This window comes from Mytilus californianus, unplaced genomic scaffold (assembly GCF_021869535.1).
Source record: "Mytilus californianus isolate M0D057914Y unplaced genomic scaffold, xbMytCali1.0.p SCAF_8, whole genome shotgun sequence".
Taxonomy (NCBI): Eukaryota; Metazoa; Mollusca; class Bivalvia; order Mytilida; family Mytilidae; genus Mytilus; species Mytilus californianus.
Window position 1 is genome coordinate 68726936 of NW_026262734.1, and position 26618 is coordinate 68753553.

Genomic DNA, 26618 nt, shown 5'->3' on the forward strand with positions numbered 1-26618 from the left:
CTCCTTCAAGACACGTTGTGAACATCAACAAAATTTATTCTGAAGTAAAAAATGGATTGCGCCGGTGACTCGGATGGTTTGGTTCCACCAATTAAATGGGAACCACATTGTTCTAAAAATACCAAAATGGACAAGCTAAGGCAGCTGATCAATGAAAAATATTCAGTTGAATTGAGTTAGTGTCTACTTTCATTTTGTCAAATAATTTAACATTTATAACGAAAATTAAGAATCTTTGGCTTAGAGGTCTTCATCGTTATTCATTAGTTCAGTGTATGTCTGTAATATTAGGCAAAAATGACGATTTAGTACCTATGAAAAAAACAGTTCTCAATTTTTTTAAGTAATTTTTTTTAATGTTATTCCGAATGCTGTCAACTATCCAGTATTTCGGACAATAACTCAAAAACGCTTTTACCTGTAAGATCGTTGTGGGGCTCATATGGAAGGATCCTATCATTTTTAGACCACCTTATTTTGGTACACTTTTATAACTGATACAAACATCAATCCTGCATGGTTTGGTGCAATATTTCACACAATTAAAAGTTACATGTATAGAAAAATTATTTGTGTCCTCATCAATTACTGAACTGATACATTAAGGACTCCCAATGACGTTCTTTACTAATTTTAAAAGCTTCCATAGTTTTTGAAGAAATAACTTCAACTGGTAGGTTATTCCAATCATTTATAATACGTTGTGAAAAATGTCTTTAACAAAAAGAAGTGTTACATCTAGGTTTCCCTAATTTCCAATTATGCCCACGGGTATTTGTCCTGATAACAGTAAAAAATCTTTCATAAGATATATCTTCGATTCCTTTTATAATTTTAAAAGCTTGTATCATATCACCTCTTCGCCTTCTGTGAGTAAGAGAAGGAAGTTTAACTTATAAGTACCTATAATCTTTCTTCATAACCCAAATGTCTTATATCTGGAATGGATTTAGTTGCTCTCATCTGCACTTTTTCTACTGCGTTAATTAATATCTTTCCTCAAATGCAGATACCATATTGTGTTTCCATATTCCACTTGCAGTCGTACCAACGCAACGTATAGTCTTCAAAATGTAGCAGTTACAAAAATGTATCATGATACTTTTGTGACTTGTTTATATCTATTAAAATAAGCTCCCTTTTGGTTTTTTTTTTACAGATTTCTGATATGACATTGCAGAGTTATGGGACTTTATCAGTTGAAAAATTGTCGAAAACTGTCCAGTTGGTGACTGGCTTATCATGCGCTCATGGCGCAGCTCTTTATTAGAATCTGAAGGCGTTCTTTCTGCAATTAGAGCTCTTTTTCTAAGATTACATGTAGTTATCGTATGATGAAGTGTTCCATATTTACCTTTCTGAGTCATTGAAAATTTGATTTAAAGTTACACATTTTAAAAACAAATATGTACAAAGGGAAAGAATCTTTCTGAAAATAAGAACAGCTGGTAAGATTGTCAATGAGACTACTATCCCCCAAAGACCAAATGAGGTAGATGTTAGCAGCTATATGTCACCATACAGCCTTCAACAATGAGCAAAACCCAAACCACAAAAATGTAAAACGATTCAAACAAGATAACCAATCTAATTTAGGTACAAATCAATCCACAACAACACAATATGCTTTACAGCAACAAACTATAACCAATGAGTTAAAGGCTCCTAACTTGGAACAGGCACATACAGAATGTGGCTGGGTTAAACATGATTGCCAGCACACCCCCCCCCCCCCCCCCCCCTCCTATCTTGGACAGTGGTGTACAGCAAAACATAAGATCAAACTGTAAAAATAAGTTATCAAGAAAAAAATAAAAAAATATACATGGGAAGACAATTCAATCTCAACAGTTGACAATTACAAGTTTTCTTTTTTAAAATCATTAATTAATAAAATTCTGCTAGAATAAGATCTACAAAAGATGGAGATTGTTTAACCAAGTTGCCTGTATTTCCCTTTCAAGACTTGAAAAGAGAAAATTTAACATCTACTTTGAACAAAACATTTGTTCATGACTTTGTTTTACATTGAATGCTCAGAGGTTATGTATGTAATATCTGCCATTGAACTTTAAGCAGCCATCCTTCAAACAAATCAATTTTCAAGAAAATTTTAAGTTTACCAGTATTTATTTATTTTAGACATCTGTAGCCCAAGATAGATTGGTGCCATGTCCTGCCCCCTTCTGACTACAGGCACCCCACTGCTGTTTAGACTGCAACATTAAACTTGTCAAGCATCGTGTGATAAGTTAGAGGATTTAAAATCAAAATTTGAAAAATCAATAATTGAAAATCCATGTACGTACATTAAAAAAAAAAAAGGAAAAGTTCAGAATATTTAAGGGATTCATATTTATTTGCTTTTCAGAAACATACAGAGAATTTCATCAGTGGTCATGTGACAATTACAGTGAATTCTGGGAGGAAGTGTTCAAATTTACAGACATTATACATTCTCAACCCTACTCACAGGTATTTGTAAATAAATAAGAGGAAATGTTGGGTGTGTATACAAAAAATGAAACATAAACTCAGAGTTCATGAAAAGTGGTGGTCCGAATGTTTTGACCACCAAAATTTTGAAAAGGACCAACACAGACACAATTTTGGTATTTGCAATAGAATTAATAGTGAGGAACATCAGATTTTTTTCAAGAACAACCAGGGAAAAAAGATTTCTTTTTGTGAACTCTGCAAACTTAACAACAACAAAAACTAAAAGACCTACTGTAACATGAAATATAACGGTCAACATACATACAGTCTTCGAAAGTAGCAAATGTCTTTTCAAAATATTAAAAGCTCTTAATGTCCCAAGTCTAGAAAAGTGTGAACAAGTTTAACAGATTCCAAGGTCTGCCATTTACTGGTAAACCAAATTCCTTAAATGACAATAGACAATCAGTTGAGAAGTTCCTGACTATCAACAGTTGCAATGAATCTACAAAAGTATGGGGTTCAAGAATATTTCATACGTCAAGTAGACATTATCTTGAGGCAGTAGAGTCTTGTAGATTTCAGTATTATCATTGCCAATAGTAATGATAATTTTCTTTATCAATGTGATAGTTGTTGCATAATGATGCAATGAAATGTCCAGTAATAGGTTTTGTGATTTCCACTCATTTCTTCTGCTTGCTTTTGATGTATTCTTAAAAACAAGAAGAAATGTTTTTGCAGGTTGTTGACAAAGAGAAAAACATTGCAGACATACCAGAATGGTTCCCTGGTTGTCATCTTAACTTCACAGAAAATATATTACGATATGATGATGACAGGGTTGCTGTTTATGCTACAGGTAAATGGATGGTAAACATTAAAACATATGATAAACAGAAACAAAGACATCTTGACTCTGGTAAATAATAAATAACAAATGGTCTTCATTGACAAACGTGTGTGTATCAAATATTAATTTCAGAGATAAGACAATTTGTAAACAATTTATTTCAGTAAAGAGACTACCAATTATTGCTTTCAACATTGAATTCCATTACTGGACAAAAACCTGAATGGTACAACAACAGCAACAACATGCATTAATATGTGGTAGGTAAAAATAGTTTTAACTATTTATTCTTTTAGGAGAAGGTCTTGGTGTATCTAAGATGTCTTTCAGACAGTTGAGAGAGTCAGTAACTAGATATGTTACAGCACTGAAGAAAATGGGGGTACAAAAAGGGGACAGAGTTGTTGGTATGTATCTAAAGAAAACAGGGCCCATACGGGTATAAACATGATAAAAGGGAATATATGTTTGCAATAAAGTGTAAATTTCAACAACTTTCACAGACATTCAATTTTGCATCAACAAGGTATAATTCAATTAAAATTACTATGGAATTTCTTATATGACAATTCATACACAAAATTTATCATTAAGTTAAAAACCAACCTTTTGAACAAATGACATTGATAAATAACTTTCTTTGAATAAATTTAAATGGGAAGAGTTCCAAATTTACAAGAATACTTTCAACATAATAGCAGTTTTCACTGACATGGGACAGAAAAAGGCCATATTTTAGCCAAAATAGATTAATTTATATCACATTAGAATAAGGATTATTGATAATACCCAGTTAAACAAAGTATTTATTTTTGTGCCCCCGCCGTAGCAAGGGGGCATTAAGTGTTACCCTTGTCCGTCCGTCCATCCCTCCCCTCTGTCCTGTCAGTCTGTCCCCAAAATTGGTTTCCTTTCTCTAACTTTTGTTTGCCTCAACCAAATGTTATAAAACTTATACACAATGCTAATTACCACAAAACACAGATCAAGTTCGAGTTGGCGTCACTTTTACCGTTCATGAGTTATGCCCTTTATAAACATGAAAATTGCTGAATTTTTCGTTTCCGTTCTCTAACTTTAGTTTGCCTCAACCAAATGTTATGAAACTTAACGTCACAATACCCAAATTCACCGAGTACCCAAATTGCACCTATTCAGCAAAAATAGCAGCGGAAATCTTATAAGTTTTCTTGGTGACTTAACAATTTGTATTTTTATGATTTGAAATTATACATGTCTTTCAACATAGGAAAATATATTTAAATATACACAAAAAGTACACAGTATATATCAACAGATGAAGAATCCACTGGAAAAAGTAAAATCTAAGGAAATGTCGCCTTGCGATGTCCATAAAATGTCATCTTTTAAAAATGAGCAAATAAAATATGTAACAAGCATCCATTTCTTAAAAAATGAATAGTAAGCATGGACTAATGTCAAATTGTTCTAACTGTTTGATGAAATAAAACAAAACGTCTGTTATTCGATTTTTAAGGATGTGAATTTAATAGATATAAGAAGATGTGGTATGAGTGCCAATGAGACAACATTAAGCATAGATGCAATTTGGGTGCTCCTCATTACAGAATCATGGACCGTTTGGAGGTCGGTTCAAACTCATTTTTTCTATGATTCAGTATGGATTCAAAATTAAATTGGTGGAACTATACAGTAAATAAGGACACATCTACAAAATAAACACAGAATGGAAACTTTTTTCTGGATCATAAATAAACTTAGGTGAAAAAAACTGTCAAAATAGCTGCAATTTGGGAACCCTCATGTTATACACAATGCTTATCACCACAAGACACTGATCCAACATGATATTGGGTGGCGTCACTTGTACCGTTCTTGAGTTATGCCTCTTTTTAAATGGAAAAATTGCTAAACCTGTCGTTTCCGTTCTCTAACTTTAGTTTGCCTCAACCAAATGTTATGAAACTTATACACAATGCTTATAATCACAAAACATTCTTAACTACTTGAATCCTGCATCTGTATGTGGAAGTTGACTAATGCATATTTACAAGCGGGGGCATCTGTGGTCCATAGACACATTCTCCATCTATTTAGAAATAGATGGAAAATGCATAATAACTGCTAAAGAACATCTTTATTTCATTAGGATACATACCAAATTGTTGTGAGGCATTAGAAGCTATGTTAGCTGTAGCCAGTATTGGTGCTGTGTGGAGCTCTACATCACCAGATTTTGGTGTTCAGGTAGTGTAGGAGTTATTTCAGAAATTGATAGTAAGGACTTTGAAAAGATTGTAATAGCTTCTCTATAGGATATATTTATGCCCTGCTTTAGATAGCAAAGTGGCACTATGTTTTCCTTCCACCATTTGTCTGCACATGTCTTGTATCAGATAAAGTTATCATGAAGTAGTGACCACTACAAATGTTCATTTTGATATACAGTTTTTGAATTATAAACCACATTATGGTTCAGACCCTGATTTCATGGTTCACTGAACATAGAAATGAGATTTTGCAAAATCTGAATTTTCAGGTTAAAGTTTTTGGTTAAGGTAGTTTGGTTAAGAGTTTAGTATGGCATTCATTATCACTGAACTAGTATATATATTTGTTTAGGGGCCAGCTGAAGGACGCCTCCGGGTGCAGGAATTTCTCGCTGCATTGAAGACCTGTTGGTGGCCTTCTGCTGTTGTCTGTTCTGTGGTCGGGTTGTTGTCTCTTTGACACATTCCCCATTTCCATTCTCAATTTTACCATTAAGTTGTGTTCACATCAACTTGAAACTTAGTACACAAGTTCACCCTGATGAGAAAATTTTAAATTATATGTCAACTTACTGTTTTTTATCCTCATTTTAGAGTTCAATGAATATTGAAATGTGATTGTATATGTACATGTAGGGCATTGTGTCCTACGCACACATATTCTTGTTGGGGCCTCGGTGGCCGAGTGGTCTAAGTAGTTACTACTGTAATCACTAGCCAGTCAACACTGAGGTTGTGAGTTCGAACCTCGCTCGTGTGGGTGCACTCGACTCCAATCTTAATTGACTAGGATTGTCAGTTTTCCTATCGAAGGTCATGGTTTTCTCCGGGCACTCTGGCTTCCTCCACCAATAAAAACTGGCCGCCACGAAATAGCCCAAAAGCGGTGCTTAAAAGTGGCAATAAAACACCAAAAATCAAATCAAATCAAATCCTATTCTTGTTTTAAATTTGATCACACAATAAGTCCAGCATGGAGTTTTACAAATGTTGGCAGGTTTGCTTCATATGATTTCATTAATTGAGTGTTGTTTCATTATTGTTAAGCTCATATTGAGAACAATAATTTGCTTGAAAATTTTTGCAAAATTAGATTTGCATATGATGAGGATTTAACTGTTTTTATCTTGTAGGGTGTTTTAGACAGATTTACACAGATCAGACCTAAAGTTATTTTTAGTGTAAATGCAGTCTGGTACAATGGAAAAATACATAATCATTTAGATAAACTCTCACAGGTTGTACAAGGTAAGATATAAGTTACCTCATGATAATTTTGAAAACACGTACAGTGTGATGATCTGAGGGAAAATTTCAATTTAGGCCAAAAAAAAATATATGTCTGTTTACGGTTACATGACCGACCATACTTTTGAGCGCCGACTCTAAGTCATTTTATTTCAGTCGTAAAGTGAAAAATAAACAACTCGTGTCAAAAGCGAAGTTAGTGTTGCAAATAATATAAATCAATTGCCTGATACATCCCAATGTTCACAATCGTAAATATGACAGCTGTTTTAAGGAAATTAGCAACTGGTGTGATGAAATAAACACTTTGCCGCCATTTTTTTTCAACCAATTACCAAGGGAAATAATCCAATCATTAAAAATACGGGTAAACTCGGCCCATGGTCAACTCGGACCACGACAAGACGAAACGGCATGACTCAAAATCATGTCACAAAAAATAAAATGAAAAAATAAAATAAAATGGAAATACCGACCTATCTACCCTATTTTATTAAAGTATGTAACCTTAAACAGACATATATTTTTTTTTTGGCCTTAGTAAAAAGTATAATATGCTCAAATACTGTGATATAGCTGTACACACAAAATGTAGTAAGATGGTTGATCAAATCTTATAATTTTTATATGCACATATATCCATGTAATTTAGAATTTGTTTTTTTCCCTTCTGATACTCTATGTGTTATTTATATGTTCGTTATATGCAGACAGTGTCAACCTCATGGAATTGTTTATACTGATTTGCACAGGTTCACTCTGAATGCACTCTGAAACTATAATGTTAAATATAATCAATACATGTATATGCAAATATTTGCTTTGCATGTTTATCATGTTTTACTCGATTTGTTCGCTATATAAAAACATGTTCATTGTATGTATTTTTGCTCCTGTTACGCAGTTACTGTAGCTGATCTTTTTATTATAATATATTTTGAAATAAACATCTAAACATCTAAGTTCTTGGAATGTACAGTACTACGACTCAATGTTAGATATACATGTTAATCTAATGGCATTATAAAAAAAATCTCTTTTGATTTGTGCTTCAAAATTTTTCTGTTGTGAGGCTAATCAATTATAGTAAAAGACTTATTTTCTTCATTGGCAGACAAACTTTATTAACCCACTGCAAGCTTAATAACCTTATATTTTAAACAAATTGTATGTTAATTTTTTTTTATGAAAGTATTCAGAACAATTTTAGATTGTATAAGGAACTATTAAAAAATTATGAGGAATTTAAATCAATATTTCTTAGGTGAATCAGCTAGATTTAATGAGCAATTTTGGTTTCAAATGAATTCAAACGACAATTAAAAAAGGTCATACTTTTAAAAGTTTTATGAATATAAAGGGGACAAATATAGGGAGGAGAATAAAATGGTTGTGCATGATTCTGCATTTCCAAATATATTAGGCTGAAATCATCAATCAAAGGAAAGGCACATTATTAAAACTTAATATGTATTTCTTACAATTATAAAACAAACTGTGCGTTAAAGTATTATTGTTGCTTGATATAGGAATACTTAAAGATTATCTATGGTTCTGAAAACAAGAGGGAGCCGTGAAACATGCTTGAGGTGAAAGACCTTTGATAATCTGTTTATCTCTATTTTCCCAGGCAATGTCAATGATGTCAGTTTATGATGTCATCGCATTTTCTCTCTACTAGATTTAGTTTACAAGAACACCCATATATATATCAGTTAACACACAGAAATTAAAGATCAAAGGAACATTTATGAAAATACTATAAACTCTTTTTTTTTAAATTTTTTCCAGGTTTACCAGAATTAGAGAAAGTTGTTGTGATACCATTTGTACCAGATGCATTATTTGATTTGTCTAATATAAAAAATGGGTAAGCTTGTTGTATATTTTTAATCATGTTTAATACCACTTTCTCTGCATTTCATGGCTTATGGTTTCATTATTGGCAGTACCCAGATCATAAACCCACTGATATTTGTGGGATACTAATTTTGGTGTATATGATTGATGGGTAAGCAGAAAAAAAATGATTTTTTTATGCTTGACGTAATACAAACTTTTGAAAAAATGATACTAAAAAAAATTAATTCAAAATTGTTTTGAAAATTGATAACAGTTGGAAAATGATAAAAAAGTAAAATGACAAAAATACCGAACTCCAAGGAAAATTCAAAACGGAAATTCCCTTATCAAATGGTAAAGTCAAAAGCTCAAACATATCAAATGAATGGAAAATAACTGTCATATTCCTGACTTGGTGCAGGCATTTCTTTATGTAGAAAATGGTGGATTAAACCTGGTTTTATAGCTAGCTAAACCTCTCACTTGTATGACAGTCGCATAGAATTCCATTATATTGACAACAAACAGACATAATAGGTAAAAATGTCCACAGTAACAGACATATGGTTTTCTTAATACTGAAAACTCAAGTGCAGGAGTCAGTTTCACAAAAAATCTTACAAATAAAGTTGATTGTAAGTTTGACACAATTCAGTATACTTATGATCAACTTTAGTCGTAAGTTTTTAGTGAAACTCATTCCTGGATTCGAAGCTCCCCTCCCCAGCCCCATCCCGAAATGACAGGTCAAATTATTCTTGTTGAAATGCCTAGATCATGCAGTTAGTCATTGTGGCCCTTGGGGAAGTTTAAGGTCAATGAACAGAAATAAGTCATATGCATGTAAAACTACACCAGCAAGAGGATTTTAGTGAAATTTTTACAAAATATTTCTATGGTGAACTGATATCAATCAAAATGACTTTTCACTTAGAGCAATATTTGTGAACATTTTTAATAATCAACTCCCATTAAAGTGGAGCAGATTTCATTTATGTTTAGATTATTATGCCAATTATAAAGTTTATATTGTTTGACAATAAACATTTTCTTTATATTTAGTTGTGCTTTAAAGGATTTCCTACCGAACTTGGATGAAGTAACAGAATTAAAATTTGAGCAAGTTCCTTTTAATCATCCCCTGTTTATCATGTATTCCTCGGGAACAACTGGTGCTCCTAAATGTATGGTTCATTCTGTTGGGGTAAGTATATTACAGACACATCCAACATTATTTATTACTTAAGGAGGTGTAACACCTGAAATTTTCATAAGCAATGAATATTAGTATATATTAATCAATTCTTGTGTTGTATATTTAATGCACAATATACATTGTATATATACTTTAAATTAAAGTCACTTTTTAGTCTAAAATGACAAAATCGCAATAATAAATGCATGCAATAATTTCTGAATTTACAGTAATAAATTTCAAGTTGATGAGTAACTGTTGAGTAATCTATTAATGTTAGAATAGACTCTGTGGTTTGATGTTAGTAGCGGTAATGATTAGATCCTCTGCTTGGTTAAACCAAAGATTTAAAAATTGGTATTTGATGCTTGTCTGCTAAGCATAAGGAATAAGAGCAAATAGTGGTAGGCTAGGAGTCAGAATAATGTGTTTAGATAGTGTAACATGTTTTCCTGTATACAGCATCTTAAACATTTGGCTTAGCATGTTGATCTAGTACAAAGCCGGTTTCATATTTATATCATATTAACATTACCTTATTGAATATGCATTTATAATTTGCCAGTGGATGTTAACAGCCAACAATCTATCTATTATGTTGGGGTGTTGGCTGTAGTGTTTTTTTATGTTCTCATATTAGCAACTACTATTTATTCAATCTTTTACGTTTTATTTGGTAATACAAACATTACATTTTCTAGGGGACATTACTTAAACACATGGAGGAGCATGTTATACAAAGTGATATGGATAGAGATGATATTATGTTATATTATACAACTGTAAGTAAGAATTTACAAGAAATATATATGGCTCTGTTTTCATTTTATGCAATTTCTAGAACAATAAGAATGCACAAATTCTGAAAGGAAAGATTTTTTTGGTGATTTAACTTCATTCCATACAAAAGGCTAAAAGATTGCAGAAATACTAATATGTTAATGTACAAGGTAAATCAAAATGCTGAAAATCTGCAGAACAATACATAACCAAGACAACAGATAGAAGACAAAGACTTGAACACTACTAATCATGAAGATAGCATCAAATGATAAAGACAGAAAATATTACAATCTAAAACTTGGGTAGGAGAAAATATTACAATCCAATTCTGGGGAGTAGAAATATTATAATCTAAAACTTGGGTAGTCCAAACTCCTAAAATTTTAGATGAACTTTTATGCCCCACCACAGCAGATGGGGCATTCAGTGTTACCCTTGTCCGTCTGTATGTCTGGACGTCCATAAATACATATGTACGTCCCAAAATTGGTTTCCTATCTCTAACTTTAGTTTGCCTCAACCAAATGTTCTGAAACTTGTACACAATGCTTATTACCACAAAAAAAAAAGATCAAGTTCAAATTTGGGTTGTGTAACTGTTACTGGTCTACAGTTATGTCCCTTCATAACGTTATATGATAGTGGGGGCATTATCTGTGTCCCATGGACATATTCTCCATTTATATTTTAAACAGGGGGCGATAATACAGTAAGGGATTGTTAGGTAAGCAATCTAGTTCTGCATTTAACATTTGTCTCCAAGACATACAAAAAGACATCACTTCACTGATGTATTTTAATTTGAAATAAGTCACATCGAAGTTAAATGATGTTATATTGATTTGGAATGTGTTGATATTGATAGTAACCTATAGTGGACTTTATTACAGGTTGGTTGGATGATGTGGAATTGGCTGGTATCTGTGTTGGCTGTTGGAGCAGCTATTGTTTTATATGATGGTTCACCTCTGGTACCAAAAGATACAATTATGTGGGATCTGATTGATGAGTTAGGGTAATTGTTATTGATATTTTGGAAAAACTGGTTCTGACAGTAGTTAGACTGAGGATTCAATCATATGTACATTAAACCAATTATTATTTGAATTTAGAATGATTATGGGTAAACAAAGTGATATATACAAAAGACAACTTAGCCACCTCTTCACATATGTACGGAAATGGTTTCTGCTCTCTTACTTTAAAACCCTTGCAGGGAGAGAAGTTTGGCATAATTATTGCCAACTACCATAAAGTCTGTAGTGGACAAGAAAAAAAGGGAAAATGAAACTCACCGTAATAAACAGTTCATTATAGCCACCTGCACCCCTCCACATATATGCAAAAATGGTTTCCACTTTCTAACTTTAGAACACATAGAGTTAAGGGAAGAAAATTGGAAAGATTATTCAACAATACTAGTAGGTTTGTTGTGTTTATGGAAGAAAATTGTATGTTGATAATCATGGTCACAATTTCAAAATATAAGTTCAACATAGACACCTTCATGCATTTACATGAAATTAAACTGAATTGAACATCATGTATAATAGCAAACCAATATTAGATGCAAAATATGAAGAAAAAAACTTGATGTCAATAAGCAATATCCATATAACATGTATTCCATTGAAATTTTTTATACGACTGAAAAATTTTTGTGGCCTTAAAATGGTATGATGTCATTGTCCTCGTCCTCGTCGAAAGCCATTTGGTTTCTAGACAATAACTTGAGTATAAGTGTATGGATCTCTATGAAATTGTACCACATGGTTCCATACCACAAAAGGAATGTTGGGATTGATTTTGGGGGTTATTGTCCTAATTATGGACCAAAAAGGGGCCAAAGACAAGCATGTTTTTTGTTTCAGGACAATAGCTTGTGTATAAATGTATGTATCTCTATGAAATTATACCACAAGGTTCAATACCTCAAAAGGAAGGCTGGGATTGATTTTGGGGTTATGGCCCAAATTGTATGGTAAAAAAGGGCCAAAAAACAAGGATTTTCTAGTTTTCAAACAATAACTTGAGTATAAGTTTATGGATCTCTATGAAATTGTACCACAAGGTTCCATACCAAAAAAAAAGAGGGTTGTATTTGATTTTGGGGGTTATGGCCCTTACCATTTAGGAAAAAGGGTCCAAAAACAATACTTTTCTAATACTTTGTATAAATTGCTTATTTCTTGACCAATTCCAATTGGGTTTAATTTAAAGTCTTGAATTCTTGGGTTCTTTAATATGCTGAATCTAACCGTGTATTTAGCTTTAGGTTTTGGGTCCTGTTTTTCACTTGGTCCACATTGAGGTCTAAAGGGTCCAAAATTAAAGTTTGCTTGATTTAATCAAAAATTGATTCTTATGGTTCTTTGATATGATGAATCCAACCATGTGGGATTTGATTTTGGATATTGGACTATAATAGGTAAATATCAAATTTCAAATTTTTAAGTTTTACATTCATTCTGTGTTAGAAACCTTTGCTGTCTCAAATATTTAATCACAATCCAAATTCAGAGCTTTATCAAGCTTGAATATTGTGCCCATACTTGCCCCATCTGTTCAGGGTTTGACCTCTGCAGTTGTATTAAGCTGCATCTTGCAGAGCATTTTATTTAAAATCAGATTTTAATAATTTGAATTTCAGGATAACATTTTTAGGAACGAGTGCAAAATGGTTAGCTGTAATGGAAGATAGAGGATTAAAACCGGGTAAATAGATGCTTAAAGTATGCTGTCTGGTGTCATTTTTTTTTATTTTATGAAAAGAGTATGCAAGAAAAATCAGACACGTTTTTTTTTCTCATATACAAAATTACAATTGTAGGCATACTGATTTAAGATATCCTGATTTAATCATATCCAAAATAATCAACAATATTTTGTATTACTAAGTATTTACAGCAAAATGCATTGAGTGTGTAGGTAAAGGTAATATGTTTGGTTAGTTTGCTTGCTAGCTGAACCATGAAGTCATTATTAAGTTAGGTATACTACCCTCCTTTAAGAGTAGACTAGTCCGATAGATAACCGATCTATCTGTCTGTAGGACTAGACTACTCCGAAAGGAGGGTAGTATACCTTACCTAATAATGACTTCACGGTTCAGCTAGCAAGCAAGCTAGTCAAAGATATTACCTTTACCTACACACTCAATGCATTTTGCTGTAATTATAAAATTTGGTGTAACCAAGATTTTTAACAAATCCTGATGGAAGGAAGCCAATTTTGATATGTAATTACCATGACAAAACATTGAGATTTCAAAGTGGTAGACATGTTCCCACATCTATTAAAAGCCTTTATTTTTTAGGAGCAAATCTCAAAACAAAAAAAATATAAAATAAATATGTAATAGCATAGTTTACTTAAGAAATAATTCATGAAAGCCATAGATTTGTTGGAAATTTACACATGGCCTGGGCCGTGATATTAGAATTTTATCCTGACAAATACAGTATTTAAAAAAAACTGAAGTGAGGGTGGGTATGCCATGTGTGTGGCTGTTCTAATTTACCCCTTGTTAGATAAAGGTAAAAATTTCCAATAAATCTATAGCTTGCATGAATTATTTCTTAAATAACCGCTAGAAAAAATGTGTTTAATTCTTTTAAATCTCAACCCCAACATTTGCCATTTTTAATTAACATTTTTTTCTCGTAAGCTACCGTCAAATCCACAGTTGACATTTCGTAACTAAGGAGCCGCCATGTTGACTTGTTGAAATCAGTAAATGTGCGAATAATGCAATAGAATAAAAAATAAAACAACACCTACCTCAAAACTTCATTTGAATGCAATATTATCAGAATTTGGAGGGTTCACGTAACAGATGAAGCTTCAGGTTTACCATTTTCATTCGTATGAATTCATGTTTTGAAATGACTTTGATACACCAAAAGCATTAATGGAATTTCGTGGAATTTTATTTTATTCTGATTTTGTACATTTTTTCCAAGCTCTAATGCATTAATTCTTTTTGTTATGCATCAGATTAAGAATACAGGTTCTGTAGTTTTTTTCAATTGCAATTTTTAACACAGCGAAATCGGCATAGCATTTGCACATAGGTTACGATACATGTGGATTTACGTGGGAGGTATAATGTAACAGTCACATCTCTGTGTCTGCGCTAAGTATAGATATATCGAGAATTTTATCACGGTGTTGTTTACAAAACGAAAGAAGCACGTCATATTAGAATTAACAATATAGTTAAAGCACTTGACTAATTATCACAAACACCAGATAAGCTACAGACTTACTTAAAGTACCATTTTCCAAAATATAAATATGCATTAATTTAAGATTCAATCTGTCATAGAACTAAAAATATATCACATAGAAATGAGTTTTAATTAAATAGATAATAATTTATCTTTGTGCTTATAATTAGATTTTGTCTTACTTGATAATTGCATTGTTTTTTTCTTCAGGTAAAACACACAAGCTGGAAAGTCTTAAAGCCATATTATCTACTGGATCTCCCTTAAAACCACAGTCATATGATTATGTATACACAGATATAAAGAAAGATCTACTGCTAGCTTCTATATCAGGTGATCTATTTATTCCTAACTCGTTTAATTGCATTCATTTTGGACTTTTAATCTTGGGAGCTGTAATGCTGTAATATATGGAAACAGAATTTAATCACTTTGGTAATTACAGAAGTTTGTAAAATTTAAACAAAATTTTGAATACCAAGTGGTTGTTGCCACAAGATGAGTAAGTATGATCTGCTATTTTAATGAGTTCACAAAAGATTCAGAATTTTGAATTGTGATCTTTTTGTGTAATATTCTAAGGTTTTGTTGCTGTGACTAGTTCAAAATTATATTTCATATCTTATTAAATTTTATTAAACAAAGCTGTTAATAACAAGTCTAATACACACATTGGAAAATATATACATAATGAAAAAGCTCTTGTTGTTAATTTAAGATAAGAGCAAAATATAAAATGCAGTAAACAAAGATAACACTTAGCACAAATGTGTGCCATTTCAAAATATTTGTTAAGAAGTTTCAATATAAAAGTTTACTGAAGAGATAAAAAGTAAAAGATCATAAAATAAATTTTGTATTAATCTAACAGTGGTTTTTGTCAGGTTTAATTCAGTATAAAAATACTATAAGTAGAAAAATGTTTTCTTTCAGATATTGATGATCAACTTTAAGATGGATCAAACTATTGACAATTTAAGGAACATTTTTCTTTTTCATGTAGAATTAAAAAAAAAGAGGTTTTCTTGGGAAATGTTATGAAATAGACATTTAAATTACCGTAAACATGTATTAACATGTATTCATTATCACTGAACTAGTATATATATTTGTTTAGGGGCCAGCTGAAGGACGCCTCCGGGTGCGGGAATTTCTCGCTGCATTGAAGACCTGTTGGTGGCCTTCTGCTGTTGTCTGTTCTGTGGTCGGGTTGTTGTCTCTTTGACACATTCCCCATTTCCATTCTCAATTTTATTAGAATATAAATAATGTTGCTAATTATCGTACATTTTAGGTATGAAGATACATAGAACTTTTCTCTATTTTTGTAGGTGGAACAGATATAATAGCATGTTTTATGGGTCAGAACTGGACTGTACCAGTATATAGAGGGGAGGTCCAGGGTGCTAACTTGGGATGTGCCATAGAAACTAGAGATGAAGAAGGTAAATGTGATATATATTCGTTATTCTGGTTTGGATATTTTATCACATGCAAGTTCATTTGGATATGTACAAATACCTGAAGAATTCTTTTTCAGTTTTTTGTTCTAAATGAACCATTAGAAAGCAGAAATATAGAAATACAAACACCATTTTTTGTTTTTTTGCAGTTTACGAAAGTCAATTTCTGTTCTTAGTGTTTTGTTCTATAAACAAAGTTGTAAAATAACCCACACTATGCACTTTACACGCCTTATGAAAATAGCTCTTAATTTTCATATTGGATAAATATATTTATTGCATTTTTTTGGATAAATATATTTATTGCATTTTGGTCGGTATGATATTTGCTCTAATAGATATATCATACAACCTTGATTTCTTGTAGGCAAACAAGTATATGATGAAGCAGGAGAACTTGTCTGTACCAAACCATTTCCATCAATGCCTGTATTTTTCTGGAATGATCCTGATGGCAAGAAGTATAAAAAGGCTTACTTTGAAATGTTTCCAGGTACAAAAAACATGAAAAACAATGTATTAAACCTATTATTACCGTAATCAGGCTTGTATAGTTCGCACTGGTACATAGTCCACACCCCCTTCTCCCCACGAAATTTCAGGTAAAAAAACTTTTTGTAACTGTTAAAAAAGGTCTAATGAAACTCCGGTAATTTTAAATCATGTTTGGTCGTTTGCGGTATTTTCTTGGAAAAACCTATTTTCCATCACCAAACAGAAGCTGAAACTGCTTGTAAATGGTTCTAAAACACTTCACGCTGGTTAAAATAAGTCTAAATCACACAAAAAACAATTTAGAAACTTGTGTATGTTTAAACCGGAAGTTTGAAAAGCATGTGTAAAAGATGAAAAAACCCTGTGAGAGGCGAAATCCGTACATAATAGATATCACTATAATACGACTTTGAAAGTAAAACAGTTCCTTCCTTATGTAAAACAGTGTTTAATATATCTATCACATTAATGTTTAAATGGTCTTAAGCTAATACAAAACATATTTGTCAATAGGAAACACCAAAACGGAACGAATAATAACCGATTACGTTTTGTAGTTTACACATCGTAAGCTGGTTTACGGTTGTCTTTTTTTACTTTTTTTGTACGATTTCATTCAAGCAGATACCAGTTTCTATTTAGCAATGCATTGAAAAGAAACAAGAATTTTGTAATGAAGCATTTAATTTTTAAATTTATCAGTATTAATTTGATATTGAATAAAAATAACTTATTAATATGGATTGGGTAAAATTATTGGTTTGAAAAATGATAAGAGCGCCCTCTACAATGTCAATAACAAACATGGCGGAACGTAAACAAACCACATCGCGAAATTGAAATTTTCTCTCTTATTTCTTGCTTATTGTACTCTATAGTCCGCACCCCTGCTGTCAGGGTCAATTTGGGAGAATAAAACCACGGACCATACAAGCCTTTTAACGGTAATTGTGCAAATTGTCATCATTTTTTGAAAATGCAGAGAAACAAAAGTTTTTGGTTTTAGAAGAAGAATTGCTACTTAAAAAATCATTAAAATCAAATCAACCATCTTCATCAAATTTTAATGTATTCAGTGTTGTGTGAAAGTTGAAGTGTCTGTTTCTATAATCAATTTGATTTTTTTTATAATAATTTTTTTTTTAAAATGACAATGAATCCTTGCTATAATGTCATGACATCACAATGTATTTCAGTAAATTAAGAAATTATTGAGAGGTTTTTTATTAATGCCAATAGTGTGACAGGGTGAGTTTCACAATAATAACAACTTGCATTCTGATACATATGTCTGTATATGTAATCTTTCCTGATATCGCAATAATTAATCTCACATTTTTGTCCATTCTACAAAAATCGCAATAATAAATGCACTCGATAATTTCTGAATTTACGGTAGCTACAAATTACATCACCAAAAACTTGAATAAGAAATGACCAAAAGCATTGATGAAAAGAAATGTGTTCAAGATATTTGAGATGAGGAAAGTTGGACTCCTTATTCAGTATTTCAGAATTATGATTTAATGCATTGAATTGCAGGTGTATGGGCACATGGAGATCATTGTTGTATCAGTAGTCACACAGGTGGTATTGTTATGCTGGGTAGAAGGTAAGACCAAATAAAACAAATATAGGCAAAATTTCAGATCTTATCTCTCAGAACAAAATTAACTATTTGTGGAATTGATTGTTTTTGTTTTAAAAAGTGATTAAAAGGGATTTATATTTGGATATTTGCACCAAATTCATCTCAGATTGGGTTTTTTTTCAGTTTGTACTGGAATAAGTACATGTATAATCAAATGTGTTATGTTTCAAACAGCAATATGGTTATGCCTTGAAAATGTCAGTATGTTTAATGAAATTCAAACACTTTTTAGCTCAGCTGGCCAAAGGCCATGCTAGACTTTTGGTTTCACATTTTCATAGATAAAAAAGTATGAGAATTAATTACAAGGGGGCAACAGATTCATAAGTCTTAAGGATAGACGAAATAATTGTCAATAGACAATAGATGAAAAGAAAATTAACAATTACAAAACACTATGCAGTAAACTAAATATTGAGCAGCCCAAACTCTTACCAGAAACTCTCTCTAATCTCTAATCTCTGGAAGGGTTAGTAGTTTTTGCTCTACTAGTTACACTGGTCATGTTAAACATCTGATGCATCTTCTCATCTAAATTTCTGGTAAATTGGGACAAAATATGGCAGGAAAATTCCATGTTTTGAAGTAATTATTAACAGTACACAAATTAACAACAGAATTTTAATGGAAACTTGATTTAATTGTAAATTTTGAAGAAAGTAAATTTTATAGATGGAAAGATTTGCTACATCAATGGAGAATAAGGGGGTATGGAAAGTTGTAGTATAGGAAAATTGCCTCCATGGTAGGCTTAAAATGCTGATAGGTTTTTTTTACAATCACTGTTATTAAAATTTCTGATGCATATCAAAAGAAAATAAGTCCCTCACTTCCTATGTTTTTCTCAGTAAAGATCCAATGACCATCATTATGTACATCTATTTCAGTGATGGTGTGTTGAATCCTAATGGTGTAAGATTTGGTAGTGCTGAAATCTACAATGTAGGTTAGTAGCTCTATTCTAACTTTAATGACTTAGCTGTGTGGATAATTTCCATTCTGTGGAGATGTCACTGTAATTCTCTGGCTTAAACTTCAGCAGGGGTGTTAATGAGCTACAGCTCAGCAGGAGTGTCGATGAGCTACACTCAGCTGGAGTATTAATGAGCTACAGCTATTTTAATTTGGATGCATGATTCCCACAGGACCACTGGCCAGATAAACCGATCAAACTAGAGTAACACACATATTTCAGCATTCCAATAGCTGCATCTGAAAAAAAGACCAAAGAAATAAGCGACACGATATGTTATTTATTTTTAAACTCACTACTAAAGTTAATAAAAAAAGACCAGTAATAGAACCATAAACAGATTATCAGGTTATCTACCTTTAGATATTGTAAAATATTAGCTACTCAAAGCAATTTGAAAGCTTTTTTTTTGCTCTTCTCTACGCTCACTCGCCAAAAAAGGTTCACATTGTGGCTTGCGGCTGACATTTTACGATATCAATGTATAGAAATTATGATAATCTAAACTTACAAGCTGTGGATATTACAGTTGAAAGCATTGCCACATCTTAAAGATCTACACAGAAAATTACAGAGACCATATTTTTTTTGCAGTTGAATCCTTTAAAGAAATTCAGGATAGCGTTTGTGTAGCACAAAGGAAGAAAGATAATTCAGAAGAAAGGGTTGTTTTGTTTGTCAAGATGGCCACAGGAAGCAATTTCTCCAGTGAACTGGTTACCAGAATTAAGAGTTGTATTAGAAATGAACTAAGTGTCAGATATGTACCAACTGTAGTATTGCCTATTGATGATATACCAGTAAGATTTATGTTTATTTTTAACCTATACTTTATATCTTTTATATCTTTCTGTGTCAAGAATGATTTAGACTTCTTGTATTTTCACTTAAGAAGCTTTATGGTTTCCATTGCATGTTGGTTGATCATTCCATCTCCAGGCTTGCTCGAACCATTTTGACCCATTTTAAAAATATAAAAGGTCATTGGTTTGACTTCAGGACAATATGATTGCTGTTACAAGTACAGCAGTATATGCTTACAGTAACAGAGAACCTGGTTTCACATCTGTTTTTCTTGCCCCGCCCACTTAGGTCGCCTTCAAATATTGAGCTGATTTTTAGTATGTAAGTCTACTACAATGAGTTACCGAGCAAGTTTACGTTTGTTTCCACTCCACTGATTTTTGCTGAAATTAAGGGCTGTGGACTTTAAAAATTTCATGAAAATAACAGCTATACAGTCTTTTTTTTCTAAACAGCTTCACCTATCAGAGCTGATTTTTAGTATGTGAGTCTACTATGATGAGTTACAGATCGATTTTATGTTTAGTTCCACTCTGCTGTTTTTGTTGAATTTACAGGCTTTGGACTTTGAAAATTTTGTGAAAATAACAGTTATACGGTCTTTTTTCTAAATGGCTTCACATATTGAGCTGATTTTTAGTATGTGAGTCTACTATGGTGAGTTACAGATCAAGTTTATGTTTGGTTCCACTCCGCTGTTATTTGTTGAAAGTACACACAGACAACATATTTTTGAAAACTACTTCGTATGATAGAATAAATTTTTATTGTGATCAGGTCTAACATGAAGTTTGTGATTTTTATTATGATGCAAAAGAAACAATATGGCTGCCACCATGGAACAAAACACAAATTTTTCTAGGTTCTCTTGGAAACACTTGTAAATTGCATATTCCTGTTGCAGATTGAAAATTTGAACAAGTTCATAAAACTGAAATATATGTAACAGTATTTAAATATTTTGGTATTTTTGAGAAATAAGAAGTTTTTGTTTTATAGCTATGCAATAATTACTTAGACATATAAAAAATAAGAAGATGTGGTATGATTGCCAATGAGACAACTCTCCACAAGGGACCAAATGACACAGTCATTAACATATATAGGTCACCGTACGGCCTTTAACAATGAGTAAAACCCATACCGCTTAGTCAGCTATAACAGGCCCTGAAATGACAAATGTAATTCAATTCAAACAAGAAAACTAACGGCCTGATTTATGTACAAAATAATGAACGAAAAACAAATATGATATACAGCAACCAAAGACAACCACTAAATGACAGGCTCCTGACTTGGGACAGGCACATACAGAATGTGGCGGGGTTAAACTAGTTTGAAGGCGCCAACCCTCCCCTAACCTGGAACAGTGGTGTAACAGTACAGCATAAGAACAAACTATAAAAATCAGTTGAAAAGGGCTTAACTCATCAGATGGATACACAGCAGAAATACATCTAACAAAAACAGAGTGGACGTGACAGGGTACTTATACATCCCCACAACAAAAATTTAGGAAGCTTATCAACACAGTTCTTGACTTTAACAGGTTCATTAAGTTGCTTAGAACAGAAATCAAAGTAGGAGATGTGGTATGATTGCCAATGAGACAACTATATATATATAGCTATCCATCATATGTCCAAATGACGTTGATGTTCCTGTAATCTACTGTAGGACACTGGATGACCACACATGTTTTATAGTATTTACATGTTTATTGCAATGCAAATATTTATTTGCATGTTTATTAAAGTGTATATATTTATTTACTTGTTTATTACAGTACACTATTAATAGTAAGAAGGTTGAGGCAGCAGTAAGGAAGGCTATGATGGGCGAGGAGGTTGTACAGAAAGGTGCATTGGCTAATCCACAGTGTCTAGAACTGTATCATAACATCAGGGAACTACAGAATTACTGATATTACTCAACAATCAGTCAGGAGAGATGGGAATAATTTAACTTTTGTAGACAATTCATAACTGTAGAAACTATGTCTTATCACAATTATCAATAGAAAAAGGAAACGGTAATTACTTAACATTTGTAGATCCATTATAACTGTAGAAACTTTACCTATTCGTCAATGATTATATCACAATGATCAAGAGAGATGGAAATATTAACCAATGGAGAAACATACTTACATTAAGATAATTACTATAACATTAAGGAGGTAGAGCATTCTGCAGTTACTCTTCAGGATTATAAAACTGGCCAAGACATCAACTGGAGAATAATTCAATTATTTAAAAGCTACTTTCACATTGATTTAAAGAACAGCAAAAGTTAACATAAATAAATATCATTATCTGACATTTTCTAAGTTACAAACTTTACAAGTTAATGTTCAAAGTTATCTCCCTTTGAAAAATGCATACCTATGTGATATAAATGAATTTCTTATCTAGGATTTATAGTGTGATATTCAATTTTTTTTCTCATTAATATAAGGAAGGTTAATTAATTCATCACTATGTCAATAGGTTACTTGAGATAAATGAAAAATTTTATTTGCATTTGTAAAGTGAGTGTTTTTAAATGGCAGCTTTTTTTTTTTTACCTGAGTATAAATGTTAAGTTGTGTATAGAAGATATTATTGTACTCTGCTCTGTAAATACTTTCTAAAATGATTGGCAGCACTACTTATTAGTTATAATGAATCCTGTGATAAGAAATCACTATTGGGACTGAGAAAATCTTTCATCATGAGAATAAAGATCTAAAAAATTATAGAAGTTTTTACATTCAAAAGGAACAGGAAAAAGAAGCATTTTTATACAGTTACCCAGTTACCCTCTTTGACTGTATGAAAGATACTGTTATACATTGCTTTGTATTTTTAATTTTTGTATTGAACAATTTTTCTTGATCAGATATTAGAGTCATTGTTGAATAGACAGATATAACTTTCAAATAAAAGAATATGTTATGTATCATAATAGATTTAAATTAGATAATGGATAATATTTAGGTATCAGGTGTAGATGGGAGTTCCCACAGGTTTAATATTGATATGTTTTCCTCTACTAAAATGTGTCCTGAAAAATATTCAGTTCAATAATTTTCAATATTTGTTTTAAGTGATGTTTTTATTATTATTGTCGTTAATAGCACTTCATTCAATTTCATGGTAGTTATTTCTGTCATCTCGGTTACCTACTCACAAGTTGAGTGCACAATGCCATTTTTTTAAATGACCAGTAATAATTTTTACAAAAAATCTGAGAGAAAAAATGTAATTTGTAATTTCCAATTCAGTACTTTTATAACTATTATTAGTTTTTGTCATAAGTTTTGTTGGAAAAAGAATTACTGAGCTGTGAACTTCTACTGTAGTTCGGTGCAGACTGCCATTATCTTAAAAGACAGCAGATTTGTACACAAACAATCTTGCAAGTAAAATCTGTTGTATGTTGCACTGAATTATTTGTGCTATAAGTATTTTTTTTTTAATGAAGATTTTTTGTGAAAATAGCCAAAGATGGCAACCAACTACCTAAGAGCACTTGGCCATTGAGGTCTCTAGTGTAAAAAAAATATGCATCATTAATGGATATTATTGAAATAACAAGATGACATTGACAATTATTATAAGTTAACATTTAAAAAGGCATATTTCAAATGGTTGTTGCTAATGACATGTATTTAAGCTTTGTCATAATTGTCATATTTTTAAAGTTCAAGGTCACTGCTGATCAATATTTATTGTTTAATGTCTCATTCATATCTTTGTTATTATTTTTACATTTTCTGACTGTATTATATCTGTGATATTTGTAAAATAAATGTACTATTAATGTTGTAAAACCATTTTCATTTTGTCTCCCAAATGAAGTTTGCACAGATTGAAGTTTTGGATATATTTTTGTCTCTGTATGTCTCCATTTCTTTCCCATATAATTCTAAAACCTGTCTTATAGTCAACGTTCAACAAAAAATTATCTGAAGTATATAATATTGGTATCTTTAGAATTTTAAGGATTGAGTCATTCAATTATTTAACACTATAATGAAGATGATTTTAAAAAAAATATTTAAACTTCATGCTATTAGACTAAAAGGAAATGATATGTTTACATTTTGCCTGATAAGCTATGATAGTTGACAGAAATATGATCATCAGCAGTTATATCAAAAGATAGAAAATTCACAAAATTTAATGTTATAAGTGTATGATCATGGTGTTACAGATGAATAATGATCAATTTCATGTTTTGTTTGTTTGTTTTGGATGTTCTACATGTACTTTTTTATGTGACCCTTGGAATTTGACAGCATGCAAGGGCATTCTTCTAGTCCAGAAATATCTTATTTGTAATTATAAAGACTTAATTTCAGTGTTCTACTCAATACTAGTATTTTCAAAATTCGTGTACTATGCGATTTAAAAATAGCAGTTTCTTTAGAATTTTAGCACTTTATTGAACTTAAAATACAACCAATAATAAAATCTATTCAGATAGCATCATGGTAAAAATATAGCACAATTTTAGTATGGCGTGAAAATGCCATTTGGAGGACAATTCAAATATATTTGCGGTTTCATATTAATGAAGATAATGCACAATGTATATCAAATGATCAAACTAATTTTATTTATTTGTGCATATATGTAGTGTACTGTTACATTCCGTGCATAAGTTTCATATCTTGAAATCCTATTGGATTTTAAACTTAAATCATATATATTTATTTCTGTTTTGTACTGATTTAAAGTATTTTGTTTGTTGTTTTGTTATTATATTTTGTTATTGTTTATTTTGAAATGCATGTTATTGATTTTATGACAATCTTGATATTTATATGTTTGTTGTGTTCAATGTTGATAGAGGTTAATATTATTATTAATAGGGTATGACAAATATACAATATTATTACATTTTTTGCAATGAAATATCATGATATTGCAATCAAATAAAAACTGATAATTTCACAATGAAATAAATCCTGTAATTTCACGTATCTGAAGTTATACAACAATATGTGTTGTCAAAGTGTCAATTACATCGCATGAAAACTGAAATGAGAAAGGCATAAAAAAAGATATAGGTCCTTGCATTTTCACTTAAATTACATTAAAGATCAATTTATTATTCACATATTCAACTCATGATCAATGAACAGTGATGATTCACTTAGGCGCTATGAACAATTGTGAATTAATATGTTGTTCGGTCACTTGTTGAATATTTTTCAAGATATGAAATCTTGGAAGAGTTATTCTATTACTCCTTAGTACTAAAATAGATTTATATCAATGTACATTGGTAGCATTTAAAAAAAAATCATTGGAAGGTAAATTACTTTGTTCTGACTCCACAAAAAATAGAACAAAAACAATGGTTTAATATCCAATGTATAAGATTTTTTCAACCAGTCATAAGGTTTTGATGTAAATTACTAAGAATGCTTTAGATTTTAATGGATCCCTGAAAATGGTTCAAAACCAACTATTACCAATGGTTATAGTCACTTAAAAATATTTAAAACTTTTTAAACTGATGCGTTATCCAGAAGGCTTGTATGTGAAATTGCTTAAAAATTTGTAACAGGAAAGGTATGTATCTCAGTTTTAGAAATCCCTGTATATGCTCACATGTAGCTTAACTTGGAGAAATACTCAATAAATAGTGCTTATTGTTTATAGCTTAATTTTAAAGGTCAAAATAGCCGTGAGCTTATTTTTGAATACATGAAATTGAACTTGTGACAATCATTTGTAATTACAAAAATTTACTCCCAAAAAAAATAACATTCATTTAAATTTTTGACATCTGTGTATTTAAATGGAAGTGAATATTTTGTTGTTACAAAATCTTCATATGGGTCTTCTTAGTTGTAGAAAATAAACATGTTGGAAATACTGTCTTTGTTTTATGATTTTATGGCAGTTTTTTATTGTTCAATGAAACTTATACAAATGGAAGAAGTCTATTGTTTCTTGGGTCAAAGATGAAGATCATTGTTTTTTTACATATATGTATGTCCTATATGAATTGAATCACGTTTATACAGGTGAAAAAATAGCAATAATCTTTCCTGTATTTTTGATATTTGTCCCTCAAATATAAAAAAAGAGATGTGATAAGATTGCAGACGAGAGTTCAAATGAATTGGATTTAAGCTACTATAGGTCAGCATACAGCCATCAACAATGGGCAAAACCCATACCCTAAATTGAGCTATGAAAAGCCCAGACTTAACAAAATGTGAAACAAAAAACAAAACAAACAATGCCCTTGTGACAAAACAATAAACAAAACATGAATAAACCCAAATATGACCAAAAGCAACCAACAACAACCAGTGAAAAATCAGTTGGAAATGTCTTGACTCATCACATCTGAAGGAAGCACCAAAAAAACTTAACATAGAAGTATCTCT

The 26618-nt window shown here is 31.4% G+C and overlaps 1 protein-coding gene across 1 annotated transcript; it reads left to right on the forward strand.

The window, feature by feature from the left end:
• Nucleotides 1–26098, forward strand: LOC127713004 (acetoacetyl-CoA synthetase-like). The gene is made up of 18 exons (XM_052219593.1): nt 1–175; nt 2372–2475; nt 3184–3301; nt 3589–3699; nt 5424–5521; nt 6678–6792; nt 8584–8662; nt 9697–9838; nt 10531–10611; nt 11503–11627; nt 13263–13327; nt 15052–15174; nt 16173–16286; nt 16672–16797; nt 18342–18411; nt 19338–19396; nt 20018–20223; nt 22014–26098. Exons 1-18 carry the CDS (start codon nt 52–54, stop codon nt 22149–22151), a joined length of 1998 nt encoding a protein of 665 aa, XP_052075553.1. The 5' UTR covers nt 1–51; the 3' UTR covers nt 22152–26098.
• Nucleotides 26099–26618: the final 520 nt, after the last annotated feature.

Excerpts from the sequence above, each read along its gene's own strand:
- LOC127713004 (XM_052219593.1), top strand. The coding sequence starts at position 52 with ATGGATTGCGCCGGTGACTCGGATGGTTTGGTTCCACCAATTAAATGG. Across the intron at positions 5,522-6,677 it reads CACCAGATTTTGGTGTTCAG|GGTGTTTTAGACAGATTTAC; the intron begins GTAGTGTAGGAG and ends TTTATCTTGTAG. Across the intron at positions 20,224-22,013 it reads TGCCTATTGATGATATACCA|TACACTATTAATAGTAAGAA; the intron begins GTAAGATTTATG and ends TGTTTATTACAG.